Genomic DNA, 25,146 nt, shown 5'->3' on the forward strand with positions numbered 1-25,146 from the left:
GCTCTGCAAAGTTCTGGCTTAGCCATCTCCTCCCTAGAGTGACCAGAGAAAGGGGACCACGCTCTAGGCTGCAGCCCCAGGCTGGCCCAGAGGCTCACCTGCTGCTAACTCATCGAGGTAGTGCTGTCGCCGTCCTTCATCCGAGTCTTTGGGGATCAGGTTTCCGACTTGGCTGAAGTGAACTGCCAGTTGGTCCACAGGGTCAATTAGCTTATATGTGCCTTCCTAAGAAGAAAGGGGCTGAGTCAGACCAGGGGTCCCTTAAAGGGCTGGAATCAGAACACAGTTTGCCTTTGTTCTGAAGGCCTAAGATAGTCCATCTATTAATAGAATTATAACTTACTAAATCCTCAATTAACCTGAAGTTTTCATTGCATTGCCAGTTTAAAGAAGAGAAAGCAAATGAAATAAAGTTTTTTTAAGTTCTCATGAACACTTTTTTTGCTTTTCTTTTCTTAAAAAAATTTTTTTTTATACAGCAGGTTCTTATTGTTATCTGTTTTATACATATTAGTGTATATATGTCAATCCCAATCTCCCAATTCATCTCACCACCACCACCACCACCCCCACTTTCCCTCCTTGGTGTCCATATGCGTGTTCTCTACATCTGTGTGTCTATTTCTGCCTTGCAAACTGGTTCATCTGCACCACTTTTCTAGATTCCACATATATGCGTTAATACACGATATTTGTTTTTCTCTTTCTGACTTACTTCACTTTGTATGACAGTCTCTAGGTCCATCCATGTCTCTACAAATGACCCAATTTCGTTCCTTTTTATGGCTGAGTAATATTCCATTGTATATATGTACCACATCTTTATCCATTCGTCTGTCGATGGGCATTTAGGTTGTTTCCATGACCTGGCTATTGTAAATAGTGCTGCAGTGGACATTGGGGTGCATGTGTCTTTTTTTTTTTTTTTTTTTTTTCACATTGTAATTGTTTATTCGTCTAGCTCTCCTCCAGACCCCAGGCCATTGTCTTAATCACCACCCTGAGCACGTGGGTGTTCCATAAAATTCTTAGAGCGCAGAAGCGAATGAAAAGTTATGTGCAGCCAGAGGGTGGATTTTCCTTTGACTTCTGCTTAAGGAAAAATCCTTTTTACGATCATCCCATCATCAATCTAAACCGAGACAGGCAAAGAGCAACTGTGCAGATGAAAAGTGCCGGCTACAGTCCGCAGATCTGGCTCGGCGTACGTTTCCGAGTATCTACTAGGCGGCAAACGTCGGGCTGGTCGCCAGGGCGCAGAAAAGAAGCTCGAGAGCACAGTCTTAGCTTCATTTCCACTCCAGAGCTTCACGTTTCCCAGCTTGGTCTGTCTTCATGTTAAGTTGTTTTGAAACACACACGAAAGACGCCCGACGCTCTCTTCCGTTATTTTTCCCTTTTCAACGTCTGGTGCCCAACCCCCGCCATCAAAGAATCCCAGCGCTGGAAGGAGGCCCGCCTCGGGGCCCGGGGCCTCAGGTCTGCACGAGGAACGGGAGCGGCGGCGCGCGGGGGTTGCATCCGGACCGGCCTGAAGCCCCACCCGACCTGCACCTCGTCTCCTGGGAATAGAGTGCATCGGTGGCCCCGCCCCTACCTGCGCGCGACACTGCAGTGAGCAACAGCCTCCCTCCGGAGCGTGACAGCTAGACATGGCCCGGACGAGGGGTACCCGCGCCCTCCAACCTTCTCACGGCTTTGCTTCTGGCGCTCCGCCTGGGTTGACGCGGCAAGCGCATGTGTCTTTTTGAACTATGGTTTTTTCTGGGTATATGCCCAGTAGTGGGATTCCTGGGTCATATGGTAATTCTATTTTTAGTTTTTTAAGGAACCTCTATACGGTTCTCCATAGTGGCTGTATCAATTTACATTCCCACCAACAGTGCAAAAGGGTTCCTTTTTCTCCACACCCTCTCCAGCATTTGTCGTTTGTAGATTTTCTGATGATGCCCATTCTAACTGGTGTGAGGTGATACCTCATTGTAGTTTTGACTTGCATTTCTCTAATAATTAGTGATGTTGAGCAGCTTTTCATGTGCCTCTTGGCCATCTGTCTTCTTTGGAGAGAAGTCTATTTAGGTCTTCTGCCCATTTTTATTTATTTATTTATTTATTTATTTATTTATTTTTTGCGGTACGTGGGCCTCTCACTGCTATGGCCTCCCCCGTCACGGAGCACAGGCTCTGGACGCGCAGGCCCAGCGGCCATGGCTCACGGGCCCAGCTGCTCCGCGGCATGTGGATCTTCCCAGACTGGGGCACGAACCCGTGTCCCCTGCATCGGCAGGTGGACTCTCAACCACTTCGCCACCAGGGAAGCCCTGAGGATTGTCTTTTTGTCTTGTTTATAGTTTCCTTTGCTGTGCAAAAGCTTTTAAGTTTCACTAGGTCCCATTTGTTTATTTTATTTTTTAATTAATTTATTTTATTTATTTTATTTTTGGTTCTGTTGGGTCTTTGTTGCTGCACGTGGGCTTGTCTCTGGTTGTGGTGAGGGGGAAGCTACTCTTCGTTGCGGTGTGCAGGCTTCTTATTGCAGTGGCTTCTCTTGTTGCAGAGCACAGGCTCTAGGTATGTGGGCTTCAGTAGTTGTGGTACACGGGCTCAGTAGTTGTGGCTCGCAGGCTTTAGAGTGCAGGCTCAGCAGTTGTGGTGCACAGGCTTAGTTGCTCCGCGGCATGTGGGATCTTCCCAGACCAGGGCTCAAACCCGTGTCCCCTGCATTGGCAGGAGGATTCTTAACCACTGCGCCACGAGGGAAGCCCCCATTTGTTTACTTTTGTTTTTATTTCCATTATTCTTTTAAAATTTTATTGAAGTATAGTTGATTTACAATATTATATGTTACAGGTGTACAATATAGTGATTCACAATTTTTAAAGGTTATATTCCAATTATAGTTGTTATAAAATATTGGTTATATTCCCTGTATTGTACAATATATCCTTGTAGCTTATTTTATACCTAATAATTTGTACCTCTTAATCCCCTACCCTTATATTTCCCCTCTCCCCTTCCCTCTCCCCACTGGTAATGACCAGTTTGTTTTCTATATTTGTGAATCTGCTTCTTTTTTGTTATATTCACTAGTTTGTTGTGTTTTTTAGATTCCACATTAAGTGATATCATACAGTATTTGTCTTTCTCTGTTTGACTTATTTCACTTAGGATAATACCCTCCAAGTCCATCCATGTTGTTGCAAATGGCAAAATTTCATTTTTATGGCTGAGTAGTTTTCCATGGTATATATATACCACATCTTTATCCATTCATCTGTTGATGGACACATAGTTTGCTTTCATATCTTGGCAATTGTAAACAGTGCTGCTATGAACATTGGGGTGCATATATCTTTTTGAATTAGTGTTTCTGTTTTTTTCAGATATATACTTAGGAGTGGAATTGCTGGGTCATATGGTAGTTGTATTTTAGTTTTTTGAGAAACCTCCATACTGTTTTCCACAGTGTCTGCACCAATTTACATTCCCACCAACAGTGTACGAGGGTCCCCTTTTCTCCACATCCTCACCAACATTTGTTATTTGTGGTCTTTTGATGATAGCCATTCTGACAGGTGTGAGGTGATATCTCATTGTGGTTTTGATTTGCATTTCCTGATAATTAGTGATGTTGAGCATCTTTTCATGTGCCTGTTGGCCATCTGCATGTCTTCTTTGGAAAAATGTCGTCAGGTCTTCTGCCCATTTTTTAACAGGGTTGTTTGTTTTTTTAATGTTGAGTTGTATGAGCTGTTTATATATTTTGGATATTAACCCCCTTATTGGTCATATTATTTGCAAATATTTTCTCCCATTCAGTGGGTTGTCTTTTCATTTTCTCAATGGTTTCCTTTGCTGTGCAAAAGCTTTTAAGTTTAATTAGATCCCATTTGTTTATTTTTGCTTTTATTTCCTTTGTTTTAAGAAACAGAAAAAATATATATATTGCTACAATTTATGTAAAAGAGGGTTCTGCCTATGTTTTCCTCTGGGAGTTTTATGGTTTCCAGTCTTACATTTAGGTCTTTAATCCATTTTGAGTTTCCTTTTATATATGGTGTTAGAGAATGTTTTAATTTCATTATTAGTTTATATGTAGCTGTCAAAGACATATTTTAAAATACATTCTTCCAACTCTGAGCAGCTCTGAATTTACCTATCACTGGCTCCTACATCCATGCCAAGGGATCCTGTCTAACCAGACCTCAGAGAGGTCACAAACAGTCATCAAACACACCTGGCCTGGCTTTTTCTCCACTCTATTAATGGATGCCAAGGCTGGATAGATCCTCCGAGACACCAAGTCCCCAGTCCCCCTGTTCCATACAAGAGGATCACAGAAATCTAGAAAAGATTTGGGTTTGGCACTTGTCAAGTCACTCAAGGCACTTGCCCAGGCAACTGGGTTCATTCCTTCTTCAACAAATAATTTTTGAATAGACACAGTGTGTCAAGTATATTCTATGTTCCAGAGATACAAAGCTTAGCAAAAGCAGATATGATCCCTGCTTTCAGACAGCCTATAGTTTTATTCCTCTAGGCTGCCCCCTCACTGATCAGCATCCTAGTCCTAAAGTTGACTTTGAGACCAGGGGTCACTTCCTTTTTCAAAAAAGTTCTTTCCAACCCTTTTCAAGTCATAGAGAAAATTATTACATTTGTATGGCACACTGGGGTAAACTCACCAGAGAGGAAACCAACCCATGGGTTGGTACCAGACACAGCTATCCCTGGAGGACTGCAAGAATCACTATTTCTGCACATAGACTGGGATGTTCTGCCTCAAAAAGTCACCACAAAGCTCTTCTTCTCTCAGTAGCTCAGATGGATGGGAAGACGGGACAGTGCAGTGGTTAAGAGCGTGACCTATGGATGTGGGCAGGATTGGATTCAAATTTTGATTCTGCTCCCTATTATCTGCATGATCTTGGGCTTAACCACTCTAAGCCTTAATTTCTTCATCTGTAAAATGAGGATAATAATTAATTTGCAGGATAGTTGAGTATTGAAAATAATGAAAGCAATCTATTAACACAGAGTCTGACACATGATAAGTGCTCAATAAAAATAGTAGCTATTATTATGACGACGATGGAGGGTCCCACGGGAATAAATTATCCATATAGTTGTCATTTGAGATTTCACTGTCATCCCGTCCCCAGTGGTGACTAGGACCTTCCTCTTCAGTTTAGGGGTGGAATTCAGATCCCACTGTTTCTGTGCAAGGAGGAGAGGCATGCCTAGATCCGATCCATCTGCCTCTTCAGGCCAGCACTTTAAGGGAAAGTAATAGCTTTGGAGACCTAAAGCTCTTGGATCTCAGTGAAGGACCAATGAGATGGAGGTCAGCTCTGTGGGAGGATGCCAGGCAGGCCTGGGAGGCTGTTAGAAGGTTTCATGAGGTGAGCCTACCTGGGAGCCTATGGCTACCCAGCTGACAGTTGACTCACAGGAATCTCTTCTAATAACTGAGCTTCTCAGGGGGCAAGAGAGGTGCACTGACACCAATCCTCTGCCTGTAGTATGCCTCCCATGGCTGGCACACTGAGTCCTAAAGAGACTCTCTTTCAGAGGTCAGGAGAACAGGAGCCCATAGGGTGTATCACACTCCAGCATAAGCTTAGGGGGGCGAGGCAACTTCTCTCTGCCCATCCCATCCCCCGCCCCTTTACAGGCTGTCCAAGGGATGCCATTAGCACAACTCAGGAGTGGAACCTCTCAAGAAATACACTGGATTTGTCCTAACCTCTTTGTGGAGGGGGCTGACTACTCAGTCTTGAACAAGAAGCAGTGTGTTAAAAAAACAGTTCACAAGGGAATTCCCTGGCAGTCTAGTAGTTAGGACTCAGTGCTTTCACTGCCAGGGCCTGGGTTCAATCCCTGGTCAGGGAACTAAGATACCACAAGCCATGCAGCATGGCCAAAAATACTTGTACATGAATGTTCATAGAAGCATTGTTCATAATAGCCAAGGTGCAGAAACAATGTAAATGTCCATCAATTGATGAATGGATAAATAAAACATGGTAGTCATAAAACTGAATATTATTTGGCAATAAAAAGAAATGAAGTACTGATACATATTACAACATGAATGAACCTTGAAAACAGTATGCTAAAGGAAGGAAGCCAGTCACAAAAGGTGACATATTGTTTGATTCTCTTTTGTTTTTTTAATGATTGTTCCTACATATTTTTAAATTAATTAATTAATTAATTAATTAATATTTTTTTTTGTGGTATGCGGGCCTCTCACTGTTGTGGCCTCTCCCGTTGCGGAGCACAGGCTCCGGATGCGCAGGCTCAGCGGCCATGGCTCATGGGCCCAGCCGCTCCGTGGCATATGGGATCCTCCCGGACCGGGGCACGAACCCGTATCCCCTGCATCGGCAGGCGGACTCTCAACCACTGCGCCACCAGGGAGGCCCCTTAAATTAATTTATTAATTAATTTATTTTTGGCTGTGTTGGGTCTTCGTTTCTGTGTGAGGGCTTTCTCTAGTTGCGGCAAGCGGGGGCCACTCTTCATTGCGGTGCGCAGGCCTTTCGCTGTTGCGGCCTCTTCTTGTTGCGGGGCACAGGCTCCAGATGCGCAGGCTCAGTAGTTGTGGCTCACGGGCCTAGTTGCTCCGCGGCATGTGGGATCGTCCCAGACCAGGGCTCGAACCCGTGTCCCCTGCATTGGCAGGTAGATTCTCAACCACTGCGCCACCAGGGAAGCCCTGATTCTCTTTTTATGAAATGTCCAGAACAGGCAAATCTGTAGAGCTGGAAAATGGATTAGTGGTTGCCTAAGGCTGGAAGGAATGGAGGACTGGGGAGTGACAGCTAAGAGGTATGGGGTTTCTTTTGGGGGAAATGAAAATGTTCTAAAATCGATTGTGGTGATAGTTGCATAACCTGTGAATATACTAAAAGCCATTGAATTATACACTTTAAAATGGATGATTGACTGGATAAGACACAATGATCTTTTAATATATTTTTCTAATACTAGAGAATATCTGCTAATGCAGCAAATATCATAAAATTCTTAAACACTAATAATTAAAAACTAAATACCATCTTTTAAAAAAATAAATGGGTGATTTTATCTCAATATGTAAATTTTATCTCAATAAAACTGTTTTTAAAAAAGAGAAAGAAACTGCTAATAGTAGTTGTCCCCAAGGAAAGGGACAGGAGAGGGAGGTTTAATTTCCATTGTATTTTCATTGCTCTTTTGACTCTTAAAATTAGTACCATGGGTTTCTAGATTTCTATTATATATTCAAAACTCTGTATGTGTGTGTGTGTATGTATAGATATGTATATGTATATATATATGTATACTTCTTTTTTAAAGAAGCAGTGTAATGTTGCTTTAGAGTCAATCAAACTAGTTCAAATTTTGCTTTGAATCCTGGCTGTGTGACTTTTGTAATTTGTTTTATCTAATTTATCTTTGGTTTCTATAAAATAAAGATAAAAATAGTTCCTATATCAAAGAAACCTGAGGATTAAATGAGATATCCTATGTAAAAGTTCTAATATAGGACCTGACACTGGCACACTGGCTTCTGGAGACCCAACAGTTGATGTTAGTGACAAACACACTGTATACACTGGAAAAGTATTTTTCCTACCAAATTATTCACTTCAGGATTCCTGAAAAGAGTGGCTCTTCAGGGCACTTTAGCGAGAATGAAGGGAGATTCATAAAGAAACTTCAAAAATCTCTGGAAAACTCCATGTAAAATCTCAGGGTTCCAGCCAAAGACCTCAGTTTAAAGGTGATCTCTATGACAGCTGAGAGGCTTTTGCAACACAGCAAGTCACCAAGGCAAGAAGCACCTAGAGGCCCCTGCCCCAGAGAGGATGACTTACTTTGAAGCTGTACCTGACGATGTTCTGGGGTGCATGTGGGTTGTTGGCTGTCAGAATCCGGGTGAACTCCTCCTTTAGCTCCTAAGGGAGAGAAATACCAACAGGGTCAAATGTAGAGGGCCCCCACCCCCTCTGATGATTCCCCGGGGTGTCAGCAGACATCTCACAACCTAAGTTCTGGGCAGAATACATCTCTGAGGCTGGAGGAGGTGGAAGGAGCGAGGGTAGGATGTTGCTTACTTACTGCATCAGTCAAATCCAGCTGGTCAGGGGGTCTAACTGTGGCTTTGGACTGGGCCCATTCATCTGTCCCTTCCCCTCCTTTGGTCCCTGAATCTTCATCCTGGACAAAAACCTCATGTGAGAATCCAGAGTGCCTGACCTGCTTAGACAAGCAAGCAGTGCTGCAGAAAGCCCTTTCATTCACAGATCCTCCCAGAAGCCAAGCTCTGTCCCAATACATAGAACACGAAACATGCGTCAGACCACTCACGGAAGAGCCCGAAGGAACTGCTCAGGCCAGAGTTCTCATTGCCTGGAAGATCATGGCCACCTCAGCCCTGTGGCCCTGGACTTAGCTGGAATATTGTGGTGGGTCTTTGGCCCCAGTAGTGGGACCAGAAACGCTGGTTCCTCCTTACTGCTTCCCATACAGCCTGGATGCTAATAGCCAGGACCAACTGTGAAATGACACCCAGCTGTTCTTTAAGCTACTTCAACTCTAATTCACATTTTACCTTCCAACTTGCCACCTTAAGGTTAATCTTACAGCAATACTCCCAGTACTTGGTAACTTTAAGCCTCATAGTCCCATCAAAACCTTGGAGCAAAAAAATCTAGAACTAGTTTTCCCCTACCCCAATAGACAGTTAAATACCTTGCCAAAGTGACCCATGACATAATAAAAAATATTCACCCTCACTGGCAATCAAAGATATGCAAAATAAAACAATGCAATTTTTTCACTATAAAACTGGTGAAGGGTGGTGACCACCTCCTCACGAGAACATGCAGAGGATCTCCTTCATCCCTCTCTAGAAGAGAAGAGGAAACACAAAAAGAAGCACCTGGTGCAGAGCCCAAATTCCTACTTCATGGATGTGAAATGCCCAGGATGCTATAAAATCACCCACCATCTTTAGCCAACATGCACCCACAGTAGTTTTGTGTATTGGCTGCTCTACTGTCCTCTGCCAGCCTGCAGGAGAAAAAGCAAGGCTTACAGAAGGATGCACCTTCAGACAGAAGCAGCACTAAAAGCACCCTGAATCAAAATGAATGGGAAACCATCCCAATCAATACATTTTGGATACAACAAACAAACAAAGCAAAACAAAACAAAAACTGGTGAAAACTAAATCCAAAACAAACAAACAAAACCAATATTCAGCGTTGGCAAGGTTGTGGGAAAATGGACATCCATAAATTAGTACAACCTTTCTAAAGAGCAATTTGGAAATATTTATCAAAAGCCTAACAAGTATTTATACTTTTTGACCCAAATTTCTATGTATAGGAATTTATAGTAAGAAATAACAGAGGATATGCCTAAAGATTTAAATGCATGAATGTTTGTTGGAGGATTGATCATAATTGTGGTAAAGAGGAAATATTTAAATGTCCAACAGTGGGGCATGGTTGAACAAAATTATGGAATGGCCTTAATGAGCACATGGTAAAATATTATGCAGTAATTTTAAATGATGCTATGAAAGTATATTTATTGGCAATGGAAAGTACTCTAAATATATTATGTAAAAAACAGATTGTAAAATAACATACAGTTTGATTCTATTTAAAAATAAAGGGGCTTCCTTGGTGGCGCAGTGGTTCAGAATCCACCTGCTAATGCACAGGACACGGGTTTGAGCCCTGGTCCGGGAAGATCCCACATGCCGCGGAGCAACTAAGCCTGTGCGTCACAGCTACTGAGCCTGCGCTCTAGATCTTGTGAGCCACAACTACTGAAGCCCGTGCACCTAGAGCCCATGCTCTGCAACAAGAGAAGCCACCGTAATGAGAAGCCCACGCACTGCAATGAAGACCTAACGCAGCCAAAAATAAATAAATAAATATATTTACTAAAAAAAAAAAAAAAGTAGAATCCGCCGGCCAATGCAGGGGACATGGGTTCGAGCCCTGGTCTGGGAATATCCCACATGCCACGAAGCAGCTAAGCCTGTGCACCACAACTACTGAGCCTGCGCTCTAGAGCCCCTGAGCCAAAACTACTGAGCCCACATGCCACAACTACTGAAGTCCACACACTGCAATGAAGAGTAGCCCGCGCTCGCAGCAACTAGAGAAAGCCCGCGCGGAGCAACAAAGACCCAATGCAGCCATAAATAAATAAATAAATATATTAAAAAAATAAAAATAAATACATGTAATTTTTATATATGCATAGAAATATCTGGGAGGATATAGCATCCTACGTTAACTAAGAGGTTTCCCGGGGTGATAGGCTTAAGGGTGATATTAGTGTTCTTTTTGCTTTTCTTTAAAAATATATAGCTAATATTTCAACAGAAGAAATGCTATTAGCTTCTCGCTGAGAAACTGTGTGGTCTCAGCACTTACTCTCTTCCTGGCTCCTCTGCCCACGTTGACGCCCTGAAAAAAGAACAGAAACAGAAGGTAAGTCATAAGTGAATCTCCATGGGAATGTCAAAAACAGTATTACGGGGGGCTTCTGCCCAGGGACCTCAAAGACAAGGGACATTGAACTTCCCCAAGTCTCACAAACAGTGAGACTTGGTAACAGGTGCCCAGCCAAGGAAGTTCTATATCTGAGGCAACCTGATTCCAGCATCAGTGGGACTGACCCAGGAAGAGCAACCAGGTGACTTAGCGCCTGGCATTTCTTATTTGCAACTAGTTCAACAAACATTTTTTAAAACTATATACTAAGTGCTCAGCTCCATACTAGGCATTAAGAGGATTTTGAAGGCAGGTTATATCCATAAACATTTGTTTATGATGAAGGTTTGGGTACTTTGTTTTGTACGCTGCTGTCTCAGAATATAGTAGGTGTTCAAAATACTTATTGAATACATGAATGAATGTCATCAAACCCATTAGTAATCATGACCCTGGGAAAAATATTTTTCCTTAGCCTGTTTCCTCATCAATAAAATGCATAAGATTGGATATGATGACCTTCCAATTCTAACATGCTAAAATTTTATGTTCTCAAGAGCAGCATGCTTGATTCATCTTGATAAACATTTCTTGAGCATCTACTTATGGTCGGGGAATAACCTAAGCAGTGGGACAAAGATGACGAGAGATGAGGTCCCTACCCACGTTTGCTCAGGGTCCGTGGAGGACCGATGAGTGTGATCAGTGCTCCTTATTTACTCACTCAGCATATGTTCTTTTGAAAGTCTGCTCTGTGCCAGCAGTAGAGACGTGTGACCAGGGTGCTATAGGAATGCACAGAGGCACCTACCCAGCCTGGGTGCACAAGAAAGTTTCCCCAAGGTGGCTATTTCTTAGCTCAGTATCAAAAGAAAAGTATGGGTCGTCCAAGTGGAGAAAATGTTTTTCAGAAAGGCTTTTCAGATGAAGAAAGCAGCATGTACAATTGCAAGAGCAGAACAATAACAGAGATAGTAAAATGTTCCCCCAAACAAACAAACCAAAACCCTGCAGTATATGCACTGAACAAACAGTTGTTTCAGATGATGGAGCAAGAGGGAGATCAGTGGAGGCTGGAGATGTGAGGGAGGGGCTCTTGGAAGAAGGAGGTCTAGAGCCCTGAAGGAGGGGTCAAGCTAGCAGAGAAGCCAAAGAGCACATGTTGGTGGCAGCATGGCACACTGGGCAGAGACCTCGGCTCCCAGCTCTTGCTGACCACCTGTGTGATCTTGGGGAGGTCTCTGGGCCTTGGTTTCCAAAATGCAAAGTGAGTGAGTTAGATGGAAAGGGCCTCACAACTCTTCCGTGGCAGGGTCTGTGGGAGAGGCTTTGATGGTGGAGGGGAAAAGGATTCCAGGGGGAGAGAAGGGCATGTCTCAGCTTGGGCAGGGATTGTTGCTGGTAGGGCAGGCGGCAGGATTCAGATTTCTGCCAGGTTGCCAAGGTTTCCAGAGATGAGAACCCTTCTCTGAGGCTAAGCCACATGAGCCAGAAAGCTGCCTTCCTTTGAAGAGCCTCTGATCCCTAAGGTAAAGAGATGGAAGCGTCGTAACATCCAACAGCTTTCTGGCCCACAGCAGAGTACTGGAGGGCCAACCCCAGCCCAAGCTGCCAGCCTTAAGTAGGAAACGAGATCCAGTTACCATTGCCCCCCGTAAATATGTCTGTAAAACATTTATCTGGCAATAAAAGAACTGACAGGGCAATTTGAGTGTAATTGTTTTTGGCAGTTGGAAATATTTCAATTAACATACTATAAAAGCCACACTACAATAAATGAAAAACAGGCCAGTGAAATCAGCTACAGTCCTGACTTCCCAACCATGGCAAAGGAGATTGAATGTCAGGTTGCCACTTTGGGCCCTTGGTCTTCCAGAAGGAGAAGTCTGAGACAGACAAGGCTGAATTCCTGAAAAGCTTTTGATGGTTCTTCCCCGAAGCTGTCAAACCGCAGAAGAAGAAAGCCCAAAGTCCCTCCTCTGGCCCTCAGAACTCTGTCATCCGGCTCCACATCTCCATTCCAGCCTGCTCCCTCGCCACTCTGAGATGCAGCCCAGCAAGGCTACTCACATTTCCTGAGCTTGGCCTCTGCTTTCCCACCTCTGCTTTTACCTTTCCTCTTGCCAAGGATGCCACCTTCCCCTTCTCTCTCCCTGCTCCCACTATCTCTGCCTAACCAAACCCTACCCAACTAGCCTCCTAGTCCATTATCTAACCCTGACCTTTCTCCTACTTCCCTCTATTCTTCCTGTCTTCACTCTGAGCAAGGCTCTGCCCCACCTCCCGTCACCACCATAAGCATTGGCTGTTGTGAGATGAAGGATGAAATGTAACTTCAAATAGACACTCTGTTGTCTCTGGGTTTTGGTGTACAAAAGGGGATAGTATTATGAAAAGAAACATAATACTGCGGTGCACATCAGAGGCAGCTGGGAGACTCCAGCAAGGGAGGTCCCCCATTCTAATACACTGACCACATGAAGATCCTCTACTCTTGGATAGGTCATTCCACTTATTCTATTAAGTCAAGGAAGGAGTCTATGGAGGAGTGGTGCAGGAAGAGAAAATGCCCCGGCGAGACCATCACGGCAGTCAAAGTAAACCTGGTGATCAATGGGATAACAGATGTCCCAGCCTGAACTCCTTCATAGTAGAGCATTTTTCTATTCTCATTGTTACAGATTTTGGTGTGAGCATCCTGGGGGCAGGCACTGGTAATGACTCAGCTGCCTAGAGTTCTCTTACAGGACCTGACATTGCTGAGGGCTCCCTCACTCCTTCTAGAAACTTCTTCTCCACCTCCATTTCCATGTCACCAGCCCCTCCAATAGTTCTTTCTCAATATCCTTGACCCTTCCAAGAATGTGTGCTTCACCCCCTAGTCTTCTATTTCTACACACTCCCCTTGGGTGCTCTCATCCCCACACATAGATTCATTTTCCACTTTGTGATGAAGCTCAAAATCTATTTCTGTAGCTTAGATTTTCTAGAACCTCATGTTCAAATTGGTGACAGAGTACTCAAACTCAGTATCTTAAAAACCAAGCACATTATGTTCTTTTTCCACCCCAAACTTGCATCTCCTCCAGTATTTCCTATCTCACTCAAGTGTACCACCATTCCGGCACCCAGGTTGGAAACTGGGAGCCATCAGATACCTGCCTTTTATTCACCCTCTTACTAGCGTTATTTCAAAGTCTAACAATTCTGTCACTTTAACTCTTTATAACTATCCTCTCCATTCATACCCCCTTAACTCATGCCCTTACTCCCTCTTGCCAAACTATATTTGATTTCCCTAACTCCAGTTTCTCTCCACTCTGATAATTATATCTGTCACCATTTTCAGCTATTGAGCACTTACTCTGGGCCAGTCATTTACTAAGATCATGTACATGGTCTCACTTAATCTTCACAACCACCTTATGGGGACGGAGCTATCATTCTTCCTATTTTACAGATGAGGACCCTGAGGCATAGTGAGATCAAGCAACTGACCCAAAGGTGACCAGAATTTGAACCAAACTCTTAATTACTATAAGTGATCTTCCTAAAACATAAACTTGATCACTCTCCTGCTTTAAAGCCTCTAAAGGGCTCCCCATCACCCAAGAGTTGAATCCCAAAATCCCTAACACAGCATCCACGTCATCTCCAATGCTTTTCCTGCCACAGCCATGGAAGGGCGCTTTGAAAATGAAAATTCTGGTCAATGTAACAGATGATCATTTTTGCCACTGACTGGGCATTTATCTGCACTTAGACTTGTTTTGGTATATGACTTACTGCACAGTATAAGCAACCCATTTGTCCCTTAACATATTTTAGGGGTAAGTAAGGAGATTGAAAATTATTAAGCTGCTCCCTAACATAAAGATATAACATTTAAAAAACAAATATGTGGGCTTCCCTGGTGGCACAGTGGTTGAGAGTCCTCCTGCTGATGCAGGGGACATGGGTTCGTGCCCCGGTCCGGGAAGATCCCACATGCCGCGGAGCGGCTGGGCCCGTGAGCCATGGCCACTGAGCCTGCGCGTCCGGAGACTGTGCTCCACAGCGGGAGAGGTCACAACAGTGAGAGGCCCGCGTACCGCAAAAAAAAAAAAAAAATAATAATAATAATAAATAAATAAATAAATAAATAAATAAATATAAAAAACAAATATGTGATCAGATGTACCCATGGGGCCCAAATATGGGCTTTGAAGTCAACCATACCTGGGTTTGAGTCCCTTCTCTGCCATCTGCTAGGTCTATGACTCTAGGCAATTACTTGTCTTCTCTGAACCTCAGTATCCTTATCTTTTCTTTAAATTTTATTTATTTATTTATTTATGGCTGCATTGGGTCTTCCTTGCTGCGTGCGGGCTTTCTCTAGCTGTGGTGAGCAGGGGGCTACTCTTTGTTGCGGTGCGCAGGTGCTAGGCGTGCGGGCTTCAGTAGTTGCAGCATGAGGGCTCTGTAGTTGTGGATCACGGGCTGTAGAGCGCAGTCTCAGTAATTGTGGAGCACAGGCTTAGTTGCTCCGCGGCATGTGGGATCTTCGCGGGCTCGAACCCCTGTCCCCTGCATTGGCAGGCGGATTCTTAACCACTGTGCCAACAGGGAAGCCAGTATCCTTATCTTTTAAATGGGCATCATAAAAATACCCTCTGAAGACAGTCACAGGCCTGTTATGAGGACTAAATGAGTCAACACACATAAAATGCATAGTGTGGTGCCTGGCCAGAGTCTGTGCCCAATAAATGATAGTTTGTAGCATTATTATTCCCATTTATAGACCCTGCTCTGCCATCAGCCACAGGGGATCTGTGTGGCCCTTTGCTTACTAGGAAGCACTTGCCCTAGGGATGACTAAAAGGCTTCAACAGCTCACATGTCCACCCAAGAGTTCAATGCTGAAACTTGTTTGTTCCTGGAAAGAACAGATCTTCGAAGTGTGCAAACCCACAGACACTGCATCCTCCTTCCTGGGGCCCAGGAGACTCCCGTTTACCATTTCAGTTGTCTTGGTCCTTATTTTAAAACTCACTAACAGGTTTCCATTAAGCTAAATTGAAACTAAATACCTCACCAGCTTGCAGTTTCCGTTTCTAAAAGGGTAAAAGCTCTTAGTCCCAAAGGAACAGTAATTCACCAAGAAATCTTCCTCCAGCTACATCAACTGCCCTTCAAATCCTTGAGCCTAGTGCAGTGTCTCAAGCACACAGAAGGTGCTCAATAAGTATAGTTGAAAGAGATCTCAAAATTTTGAAACACTAGATGAAGGTAACAGGCACTATCATACACTGCTGTGGGTATGCCAACGGACACAAAATTTTTATAGTGTTATTTGGCAATACCTTCCAAAATTTCAAATGCAGATACCCTTCAACTCAGCAACTCTGCTTTCTTGCATTTTTCCTATAGAAATACTAATACATATGCATAAGATATATGTACAAAATTGCTCACGGAACCATCTTTGTGATATTTTTACAATGGGAAAAAACCTAAATATTCATTGATAGGGGCCTAGTTAAATAAATTATGGTATAGCCATTCAATGGGATATTATGCATATTTTTAAAAGAATGAGGTAAATTTTTATGTATTATTATGGAAAGCTCTCCAAGCTTTTTTATTGTTAAATAAAAAAGCAAGTTACATAAACAGATGACCCATCTGCTTACTTTAAGAATGTGTGTGTATGTGTATTTGGATATACATACAAAATTTCTGGAAGAATATATAGATTCTGTTGACAGTAATTGGGTTCAGGGAATGTGACTGGGAAATTGTGGGGAAGGGAACCAGTACTGTTCACCTTATACTCATTCTCATGGTTTTAATATTTTAAAAGTGAATGTTCATTACTTTTTTTTTTTTTTTGGCTGCGTTGGGTCTTTGTTGCTGTGCGTGGGCTTTCTCTAGTTTAAAAGTGAATGTGCATTACTTTTATAATTTAAAATGCTAATTAAGAATTTAAAAAATTAATACAGTTAAAGAGGGTTTTTTTTTTTTTTTCCTATTAATGCAGTGTTAGCACAGTGCTCAGAATGCTGACAAAGGAACATGAGACCAAGCTCATGGCTCCTTGGAAGCCCAAGAGGGAAGAAGCCAACGCTATGGGACTCTTCCCAGAAAAGGCTACAGAAGGCAAGGCGGGGTAGGGTTTAAAATCTGAAGCTCTAGAGTTAGCCTTGGCTGGATTCCTGACTCTGCCATGAACTACATGTGTGACCTTGAGCAAGGTATTTAGTCCCTAATCCTCATTCTCTCATTTGTAAGGTAGAGAAAAATATTAGTGCCCACCTCAGATTTGCTGTGAGGATAAAATAAAACAATGCATGATGAGAACCTTACTCAGAGCCCAGCACTCAGTAAGCACTAAAGTAACAGTGGCAGTGTTATTATTTTACTATTCTATCATGGTCTGCTGTACATGGCAATTGAGTCTCATTCTGAGGGCATTTATTGAATAGCTGAAAAGAGTGTTGTCCGGGTCCCATGAATCCTTATCAGAAAGGAAGCTATAAATCTCAGGGTGTCACAACAGAGGGATGAAAATAAAAATACCTTCCCTTAGAACTTCCCTGGTTGTCCAGTGGTAGAGAATCCACCTTACAAGGCAGGGGATGCGGGTTTGATTCCTGGTCAGGGAACTAAGATCCCACATGCTGCGGGGCAACTAAGCCCATGCGCCACAACTACTGAGCTCATGCACCTCAACTAGAGAGCCTGCGTGCCGCAAACTACGTGCCCTGGAGCCTGCACACCACAACTAGAGAAGAGAAAACCCACAGACCACAACTAGAGAGAAGCCTGTGAGCCGCAGCGAAAGATCCCGCATGCCTCAACGAAGATCCCGCATGCCGCAACTAAGACCCAACGCAGCCAAAAATAAATAAATAAATATTTTAAAAAAATACCTTCCCTTCATACAGCACCTTTCAGTTTACTAAACACTTTGGAGTGCATCATCTAATTTGGCCCTTATTCTAATCTTCTGTGGGTGGATGTTGAGTTTCGTCAACTTCTTTTCTGAATCTATTATGATTTGTCATATGGCTTTTCTCCTTTTTTTCTGTTAATGTGAAGAAATATATTGATTGGGTATTTACTGTTGAGCTAACTTTGTCTTACTGGGATAAACCTCACTTGGTCAGATATATTATTCTTTTCATATATTGCTGGAACAGATATGCTAATATTTTGTCAGATTGTTTTGCATTTATGTTCATGAGGGGTATTGGCCTATCCTTCTCTTTTCTTGAAATAGCTTTGATTTTGATATCAGAGTTACACCAACATCATCAAGTAAGTTGGGACTCGTTCCCTTCTCCTCTATTTTCTCTAAGACTTTGTGTAAGACTGGTGTTATTTATTCCTTACATATTTGATAGAATTCATCAGTGAAACCATTTGGCCTGGAGTTTCTTTGTGGGAAGGTTTTAAATTATGAATATTTCTTTAAGTAAGTATGGTCTTTATATTTTCCATTTCTTTTTGTGTCAATTAAGGCAAACTGTGTTTTTCAATAAATTTGTCCATTCAAGTTGTTGAATTTATTGCCATAAAGTTGTTGATAATATTCCTTTACTATCCTTTTTAATATCTGTACAATCTGTAGTGATATCTCACTTTTCATTCCTGATATTGGCTGTTGTGTTTTCTTTTTCTCTTGATGAGCCTTGCTAAGTTTTCTCAATTTTATCAATCCTTTCAAAGAACCAACTTCTGACTTTGTTAATTTTCTCTATTGTTTTTCCTCATTGTTTCTATGAAACAATGAGATAAATGAATAAATTAATAAAATAAATAGAAGTGATGAATAGATTTTACTTCTATTATTCTGGATTTAATTTGCTCATCTTTTTCTGTTTTCTTAAGATAGAAACTTAGAACACTGATTTTAAATCTTTTCTGAAATCGGCATTTAAAACTATACATTTTCAGGCTTCTCTGGTGGTGCAGTGGTTGAGAGTCCGCCTGCCGATGCAGGAGACACGGGTTCGTGCCCCGGTCCGGGAAGATCCCACATGCTGCGGAGCGGCTGGGCCTGTGAGCCATGGCCACTGAGCCTGGGCGTCCGGAGCCTGTGCTCCGCAACGGGAGAGGCTACAGCAGTGAGAGGCCTGCGTACCGCAGAAAAAAAAAAAACTATACATTTTCATTAAGTACAACTTCAGCATGACCCCCCAATTTGTGATGTTATATTTTCATTACCATCCAATTAAAAACGTTTTCTAGTTTCCCTTGCACTTTTTTTTTTACATTTAGAAGGGCATTCTTTAATACCTATTTGGGGATTTAAAGGATACTGCTATTTATTTTTAATTTAATTCCATTTTGGTCAAACTATTCTTAGTTTGCTGAGATTCTTTCTGACATGGATGAATGTTGAATTTGAATTGAATGAAAATCTGTAAGATATTAATCTTTTGAAATGTATTGAGACTTATTGTACATCCCAGTGTATGGTCTATTTTTTGAACATTGTGCAGTTCTTGGGTTCTATATTAATTAGGTCAAGTTGGTTAACAGATCTACATCTTTCAATTACTGAGAGAAGAGTGTTAAATCTCCAACTGTCATTGTATATTTTTCTATGTCTCCCTTTAGCTCTGTCAGTTTCTTTTTTTTTTTTTTTTTTTGCGGTATGCAGGCCTCTCACTGTTGTGGCCTCTCCCGTTGCGGAGCACAGGCTCCGGACGCGCAGGCTCAGCGGCCATGGCTCACGGGCCCAGCCACTCCGCGGCATGTGGGATCTTCCTGGAGCGGGGCACGAACCCATGTCCCCTGCATCGGCAGGCAGACTCTCAACCACTGCGCCACCAGGGAAGCCCGCTCTGTCAGTTTTTGATTTACGTATCTTAAAGTGCTATTAATAGGTACATACTCTTTTGTGATTTTATATCACCTCTTGAATCGACACTTTATCATTATGAAATGTCCCTATTTGTCTTTGGAAATACTCCTGGTCTTGAAGCCTACTTAGTTCTGATAATACTACAGCCATGCAGCTTTCTTATGCTTGCTATTTACATGGTGTGTTTTTCCACTCCTTTATTTTCAAATTTTCTATGTCTTTACATTTAAACTATATTTCTTATAAGCAGCATATAGTTAGGTCTTGCTTTTTTTCCCCCCTAGCTTGATAAACTCTGCCTTTTAATTGAAAGTGTTGGTGTGGTTGTCTTTACCATATTGCCCTTTGTTTCCTATTTTTCACCTGCTTTTACCTCTGTTCATCTTCTGTCTTCTTTTGGGTTAATTGAGTGTTTTAGTATTTCATTTTATTTTCTCCATTGGCTTTTTAGCTGTGCCTTTTTGTATTAATTTCTAGTGGTTGCTCTAAGGTTTATAATCTGCATCCTAAACCTGTTATAGTCTAATAAGAATAAATAAGATACCACTTCATATTTCACAATGTAATAACCTTATCACATCTTAATTCTATTTACCACCACAACTTCTTCTTTGCCCTGTTGTTGTCACATATTTTATTTCTATATATATTACAAGCTTCACCTTACAATGGTGTTATTTTTGCACAGACCTACTAGAGAATGGACTTGAGGATATGGGGAGGGGGAAGGGTAAGCTGTGACAAAGCGAGAGAGTGGCATGGACATATATACACTACCAAACGTATAATAGATAGCTAGTGGGAAGCAGCCTCATAGCACAGGGAGATCAGCTCGGTGCTTTGTGACCACCTAGAGGGGTGGGATAGGGAGGGTGGGAGGGAGGGAGACGCAAGAGGGAAGAGATATGGGAACATATGTATATGTATAACTGATTCACTTTGTTATAAAGTAGAAACTAACACACCATTGTAAAGCAATTATATTCCAATAAAGATGTAAAAAAAAACAGTCATATGTCTTTTAAGAAAATTAATAGAAGCAAAAAAAATCTAGTATTTTATCTTTAGTCACATATTTACTATTACCAGTGCTTTTTGGTCCTTCCCATAGATAGAGCTTCCATCAGGTATCATTTTTCTTCAGCCTAAAGAATGTTGGTCTGTACTACTTGTAGTGAAGTTCTGCTGATGACAAATTCTGTCTGCTTTAGTTTATCTGAAAATGTATTTATTTAACTCTTCTTTTTGAGGGATATTTTTGTTGGATATAGAATTCTGGCTTGACAGTAGTTTTCTTTCAGTGCATAAACTATGACATTCCATTATCTTCTGACTTCTCTTGTTTACAATGGGAAGTCAGCCACTATCATATTATCCCACTCTATGAATTGTGTCATTTTTTCTCTGGTTACTTTCAGGATTTAATTTTTATCCTTGGCTTTCAGTATTTTGACTGTGAGGGGACTACATGTGGTTTTCTTTGTATTTATACTGCTTGGGGCTCACTGAGCTTTTGATAATACTATATGTTTTCCAACAAATTTAAGAAATTTTTGACCATTATTTCTTCAACTATTTTTCCCCCTCCTCTTTTTCCTTCTGGAATTCCAACTACTTACAAGTTACAGATACATATATGACATATTACCACAGGTCACTAAGGCTCTTTTTTTGTTTGTTTGTTTTTGTATTATTTTTTGATTTTTTGGTTGCATTGGGTCTTTGTTGCTGCACGCAGGCTTTCTCCAGTTGCGGCGAGCGGGGGCTACTCTTTGTTGTGGTGTGTGGGCTACTCTTCTCATTGTGGTGACTTCTCTTGTTGCAGAGCACAGGCTCTAGGTATGTGGGCTTCAGTAGTTGTGGCACACAGGCTCAGTAGTTGCAGCATGCAGGCCCTAGAGTGCTCGGGCTTCAGTAGTTGTGGCACGTGGGCTCTAGGGCGCCCGCAGGCTCAGTAGTTGTGGCGCAGGGGCTTAGTTGCTCTGAGGCATGTGGGATCTTCCTGGAGCAGGGATCAAACCCATGTCCCCTGAATTGGCAGGCAGATTCTTAACCACTGCACCACCAGGGAAGTCCCTCTTTTTTTTTTAAATTTTATTTATTTATTTTTATACAACAGGTTCTTATTGGTTATCTATTTTATACATATTAGTGTATACATGTCAATCCCAATCTCTCAGTTCATCACCCCCCACCCCACCACCCCGCTTTCCCCCCTTGGTGTCCATATGTTTGTTCTCTATATCTGTGTCTTTTTTGTTTTTTAATCTTGTTTTTCTCTGTTCTTCAGATTGGATAATTTCAATGGATCCATCTTCACTTTCACTATTAGGCCCAGCCAATAAATTTTTCATTTCTGATATTTATTTTTCTACTGTTTCCATTTTTGGGGCTTAGATTCTCCACCCTTTTTTTTTTTAAATTTTATTTATTTATTTTTGGCTGTGTTGGGTCTTGGTTGCTGCTCACAGGCTTTCTCTAGTTGTGGCGAGCAGAGGCTACTCTTTGTTGTGGTGCGTGGGCTTCTCATTGCGGTGGCTTCTCTTGTCGTGGAGTGTGGGCTCTAGGCACGCGGTCTTCAGTAGTGGTGGCGCGCGGGCTTAGTAGTTGTGGCTCACGGGCTCTGGAGCACAGGCACAGTAGTTGTGGCGCACGGGCTTAGTTGCTCCGTGGCACGTAGGATCTTCCCAGACCAGGGCTCAAACCCATGTCTCCTGCATTGGCAGGCAGAGTCTTAACCACTGTGCCACCAGGGAAGCCCTCCCCATCCTTTAAGTCAATATTTTCTTTTAGTCCATAAATATATTTTCAACAACAACTGCCTTAAAGTCATTGCCTGCTAATTCCAACACTGGGTTATCTCGCTGGTATCACTGTGCTCTCATTTGGATCTCTCTCCCTGAGCCATGATTAAGAAATTGACCCAAGGCAGAAAGCAAGGATAAACATGTGACTCATGTTGGGTGTTTTCCTTCCCTTAGGAATGGGGGAATGCCTAAACCAGTTGCCTCATATATTGTGTCCAGGATTACAGTTGTTCATAGTGGGATGGCAAGTCCAGCATGAACTGCTCCATCATGGCCAGACTATGTCTCCTATATCAAGGTCTTTAAAAGTTATACATAAAGTATGATACATTTAAAAATTCATTGCAGAAATGTGCTATTAAAAAACAAAAACAAAAAACTTTTGTAAAGGACAGAACCTTTTGTAATGTAAATATCTGCCCTGAATGGAGGCAATGGATTGGAAAAAATCTGAGGCCCTTTCTGCACAATGTATGAGAAAGATTTATCAGAAGCAATGTAGAAGTTTTTTGGAATAAAGGAGGTTATACCTTGCATGGGAGGAGCCAAGGAAAAACAATACCTCCTTCTAAGGGAAATTGCCCTGCTCACAGCTTTGGCTGCTTGGAGAGTCATAGGATCTTATCCCTCCCTGATACAGCCTAGCATGAACAGGTAAGCTGGGGACAATCAGATTTCTTCTCCAAGGGTTTGAATTGGGACTACAGCGAGAACTGGTGGGTGGATGGAGACATTGATGGAGATCCTTGTGAGATAGAAGAGGCCAGAGTGGCCATGATGAGCTGAAAACACATTAAGTTATGAGGAAGCTGAAACCATAGAAAAGTTGGCTGCTTGGGAAATGAAAATAGGGAATGAAATATAGTTGCTAAGAAAATTACAGAGGCCATAAGAGATATAGAGAAAGTAATTAGTACCTATATCTGTTTCAGAACCAATAGTTTTCCAATTCTAATTCTAGGTATTTGTAATACCTACCCACAATCCCCCAGATACACACCTTCCCCTTCACCCTTTCCACCTTTTACTTGAGGTAACTTGAGTGAGCCTCTATTCTTTGCAACTTACAGAGCTTAGCTAAAACATATGTGCCTTAGTTTGCCAGGCTCATAAAAGGCAGGAGAGGTAGGATGGGCTCAGGCATTCCAGACAGAGGGAACAAAATCATTAACAAAGAGCCAGAGGCCTGGAACCAAGTGTCTGTCCAGGGATTAGCAGATTTGTTTTATCCATTTATATTCCAATTTGTTCCAAAGCAAGATTTTGAGGCTGAATGTATGACACATGGAAAAAATAAGTTAATGAGAAAATGGATGTGAGGTTAGAATAGAAATAGGAAATAAGCTTAACATCAGGAGTATGGATGTTAACAGAATTTGGTGCTTTGGCTAGAACAAAGGAGGCATGAGCTGCTTCTTCTGCAGGTCCAGAAGGAAAAGTTAGGGTTCAGAGTATTACAGTACATACGTTTCCCTCAGTCACTTATTTACTCATCAACTAATTCATTCATTTGTTAATCATCTACTAGGTACCAGATGCTAGAATGACAACTAAAGAAGAATAAGGATTGAGTTAGTCCCACTCCAAGGTTCTCCCATCTAGGAAGTGAGATAAATGGAAGACATAAACACACCATACAAACCAGAATACAGCGACTCTATGAATAGGACAAAGTGTTGTGAGATACAAAGAAGCAAAACTAAAGTTTGATCAACAGCCATGTCCTTTGCACGTTTCTTCCATACAACTCTGTCTCAGCGACTGGGAAGATTGAACACTCCATAACAATTCCTAACTGGCAGAAAACAATTTCATATGGCTTGTTCACAGCTGGAGCCAGAGAACCAAAATTACTCTTCAGCATCAGCTTGCAGGTTGCAAAGCCCAGGGATAAGCACAAGACACCTTTGCCATTATTATTCAAGTACCTGGCATATACTGAGTACTAACAATGTGCTAGGCTCCATGGTAAACGGGGGAGGAGACCAAGTTCTGGCCTCAAATGCTCACAGCTGTTTTGTAATCTGATAATTGTGCATGACAAACCTCAGACCATAACTCTCAAAATAGCATGACTGTAGTCATAACAAAATGGAACAGCCATTGGCAAAATCTGTTTTCTAGTTATCACTTCCAGAAGGAATTCTGTAACACTACTAGGGGAAGAGCAGAGAAAACTCTCTCAACTTCCTGTCACTAAGCCTCTAAATTATCATCATCTGCATCCATCCCTTCCTCCTTTCTCCTTTTCTGTTACAAAGTGTTTCACCTCTTGTCCACAGCTGATCCTCTCCCACCTCCTCAGACACTTGGCTCTAGTCTTCATTTATCTCCTTCATCTTCAACTTCCCTCTATCTATGCCAGGCAAATGCCTCCCCTCAGCATTTAACATATTCAAGTCTTAATTTCATCTCAAAAAAAGAAAATCCTTGTCTACGTGGTCTTTACTACCTTCTTAGCTCAATTTAGTCTGGCTTTTATCTCTAAAATTGTTCTTTCCAAGGTCCCGCAATGACTTACTAATTATTAAATTTAATGGTTGTATCTAGTTCTTACCTTCATTAGCAGATGCAATATGACTGACCATGTAACCTATAAACACTAGAAACTCCCTATAAACACCCTCCTCCCCAGAAGGACATTATTCTTCCTTGTAGTCTTCTAACCTCTCTGGGGTCAGTCCTTCTTATCCTACGTGTTGGACTTTTGTCCGAACTTTAAATCATGTTGTTCCTCCTAGAAATCTTCCCTGATTCCCCCAGAATCAGTGTTAGGATCTCCTCCCACATGCTTCCATTGCACCCAATGCTACTTCCTCAACCACATCCCATCATTCATTCAACCATCGTTCACTGAGGGCTTTGAACGTGATGGCCGCTGTGTTAGGAGCTGAGAATACAGATGTGAGCAAAAACATCCACAGGCCCTGCTCTCAAGGTGCTCACAATCTAATGGGAGAGACATACAATCATCCAATAATTA

General features: G+C 42.1%; 1 protein-coding gene and 1 pseudogene across 2 annotated transcripts in view; one reads left to right on the forward strand and one right to left on the reverse strand.

Moving 5' to 3' along the window:
- The window catches only part of DNAI1 (dynein axonemal intermediate chain 1), a gene marked incomplete at both ends in the record, with an annotated part of 63,310 nt that overhangs the window by 33,644 nt on the left and 4,520 nt on the right, over positions 1 to 25,146 (reverse strand). The window contains 4 exons of the mRNA XM_079707047.1: positions 99 to 225; positions 7,866 to 7,946; positions 8,110 to 8,208; positions 10,446 to 10,478. Of these exons, the coding sequence (XP_079563173.1) occupies positions 99 to 225; positions 7,866 to 7,946; positions 8,110 to 8,208; positions 10,446 to 10,478 (340 nt within the window). The remainder of the gene's footprint in view (positions 1 to 98; positions 226 to 7,865; positions 7,947 to 8,109; positions 8,209 to 10,445; positions 10,479 to 25,146) is intronic.
- On the forward strand, positions 8,960 to 9,122 carry LOC307055184 (small ribosomal subunit protein eS27-like; annotated as a pseudogene). The gene has a single exon. The product of its transcript is annotated as a small ribosomal subunit protein eS27-like (transcript).

Source organism: Hyperoodon ampullatus (genome assembly GCF_949752795.1).
Source record: "Hyperoodon ampullatus genome assembly, chromosome: 6".
In the NCBI taxonomy this organism is placed as follows: Eukaryota; Metazoa; Chordata; class Mammalia; order Artiodactyla; family Ziphiidae; genus Hyperoodon; species Hyperoodon ampullatus.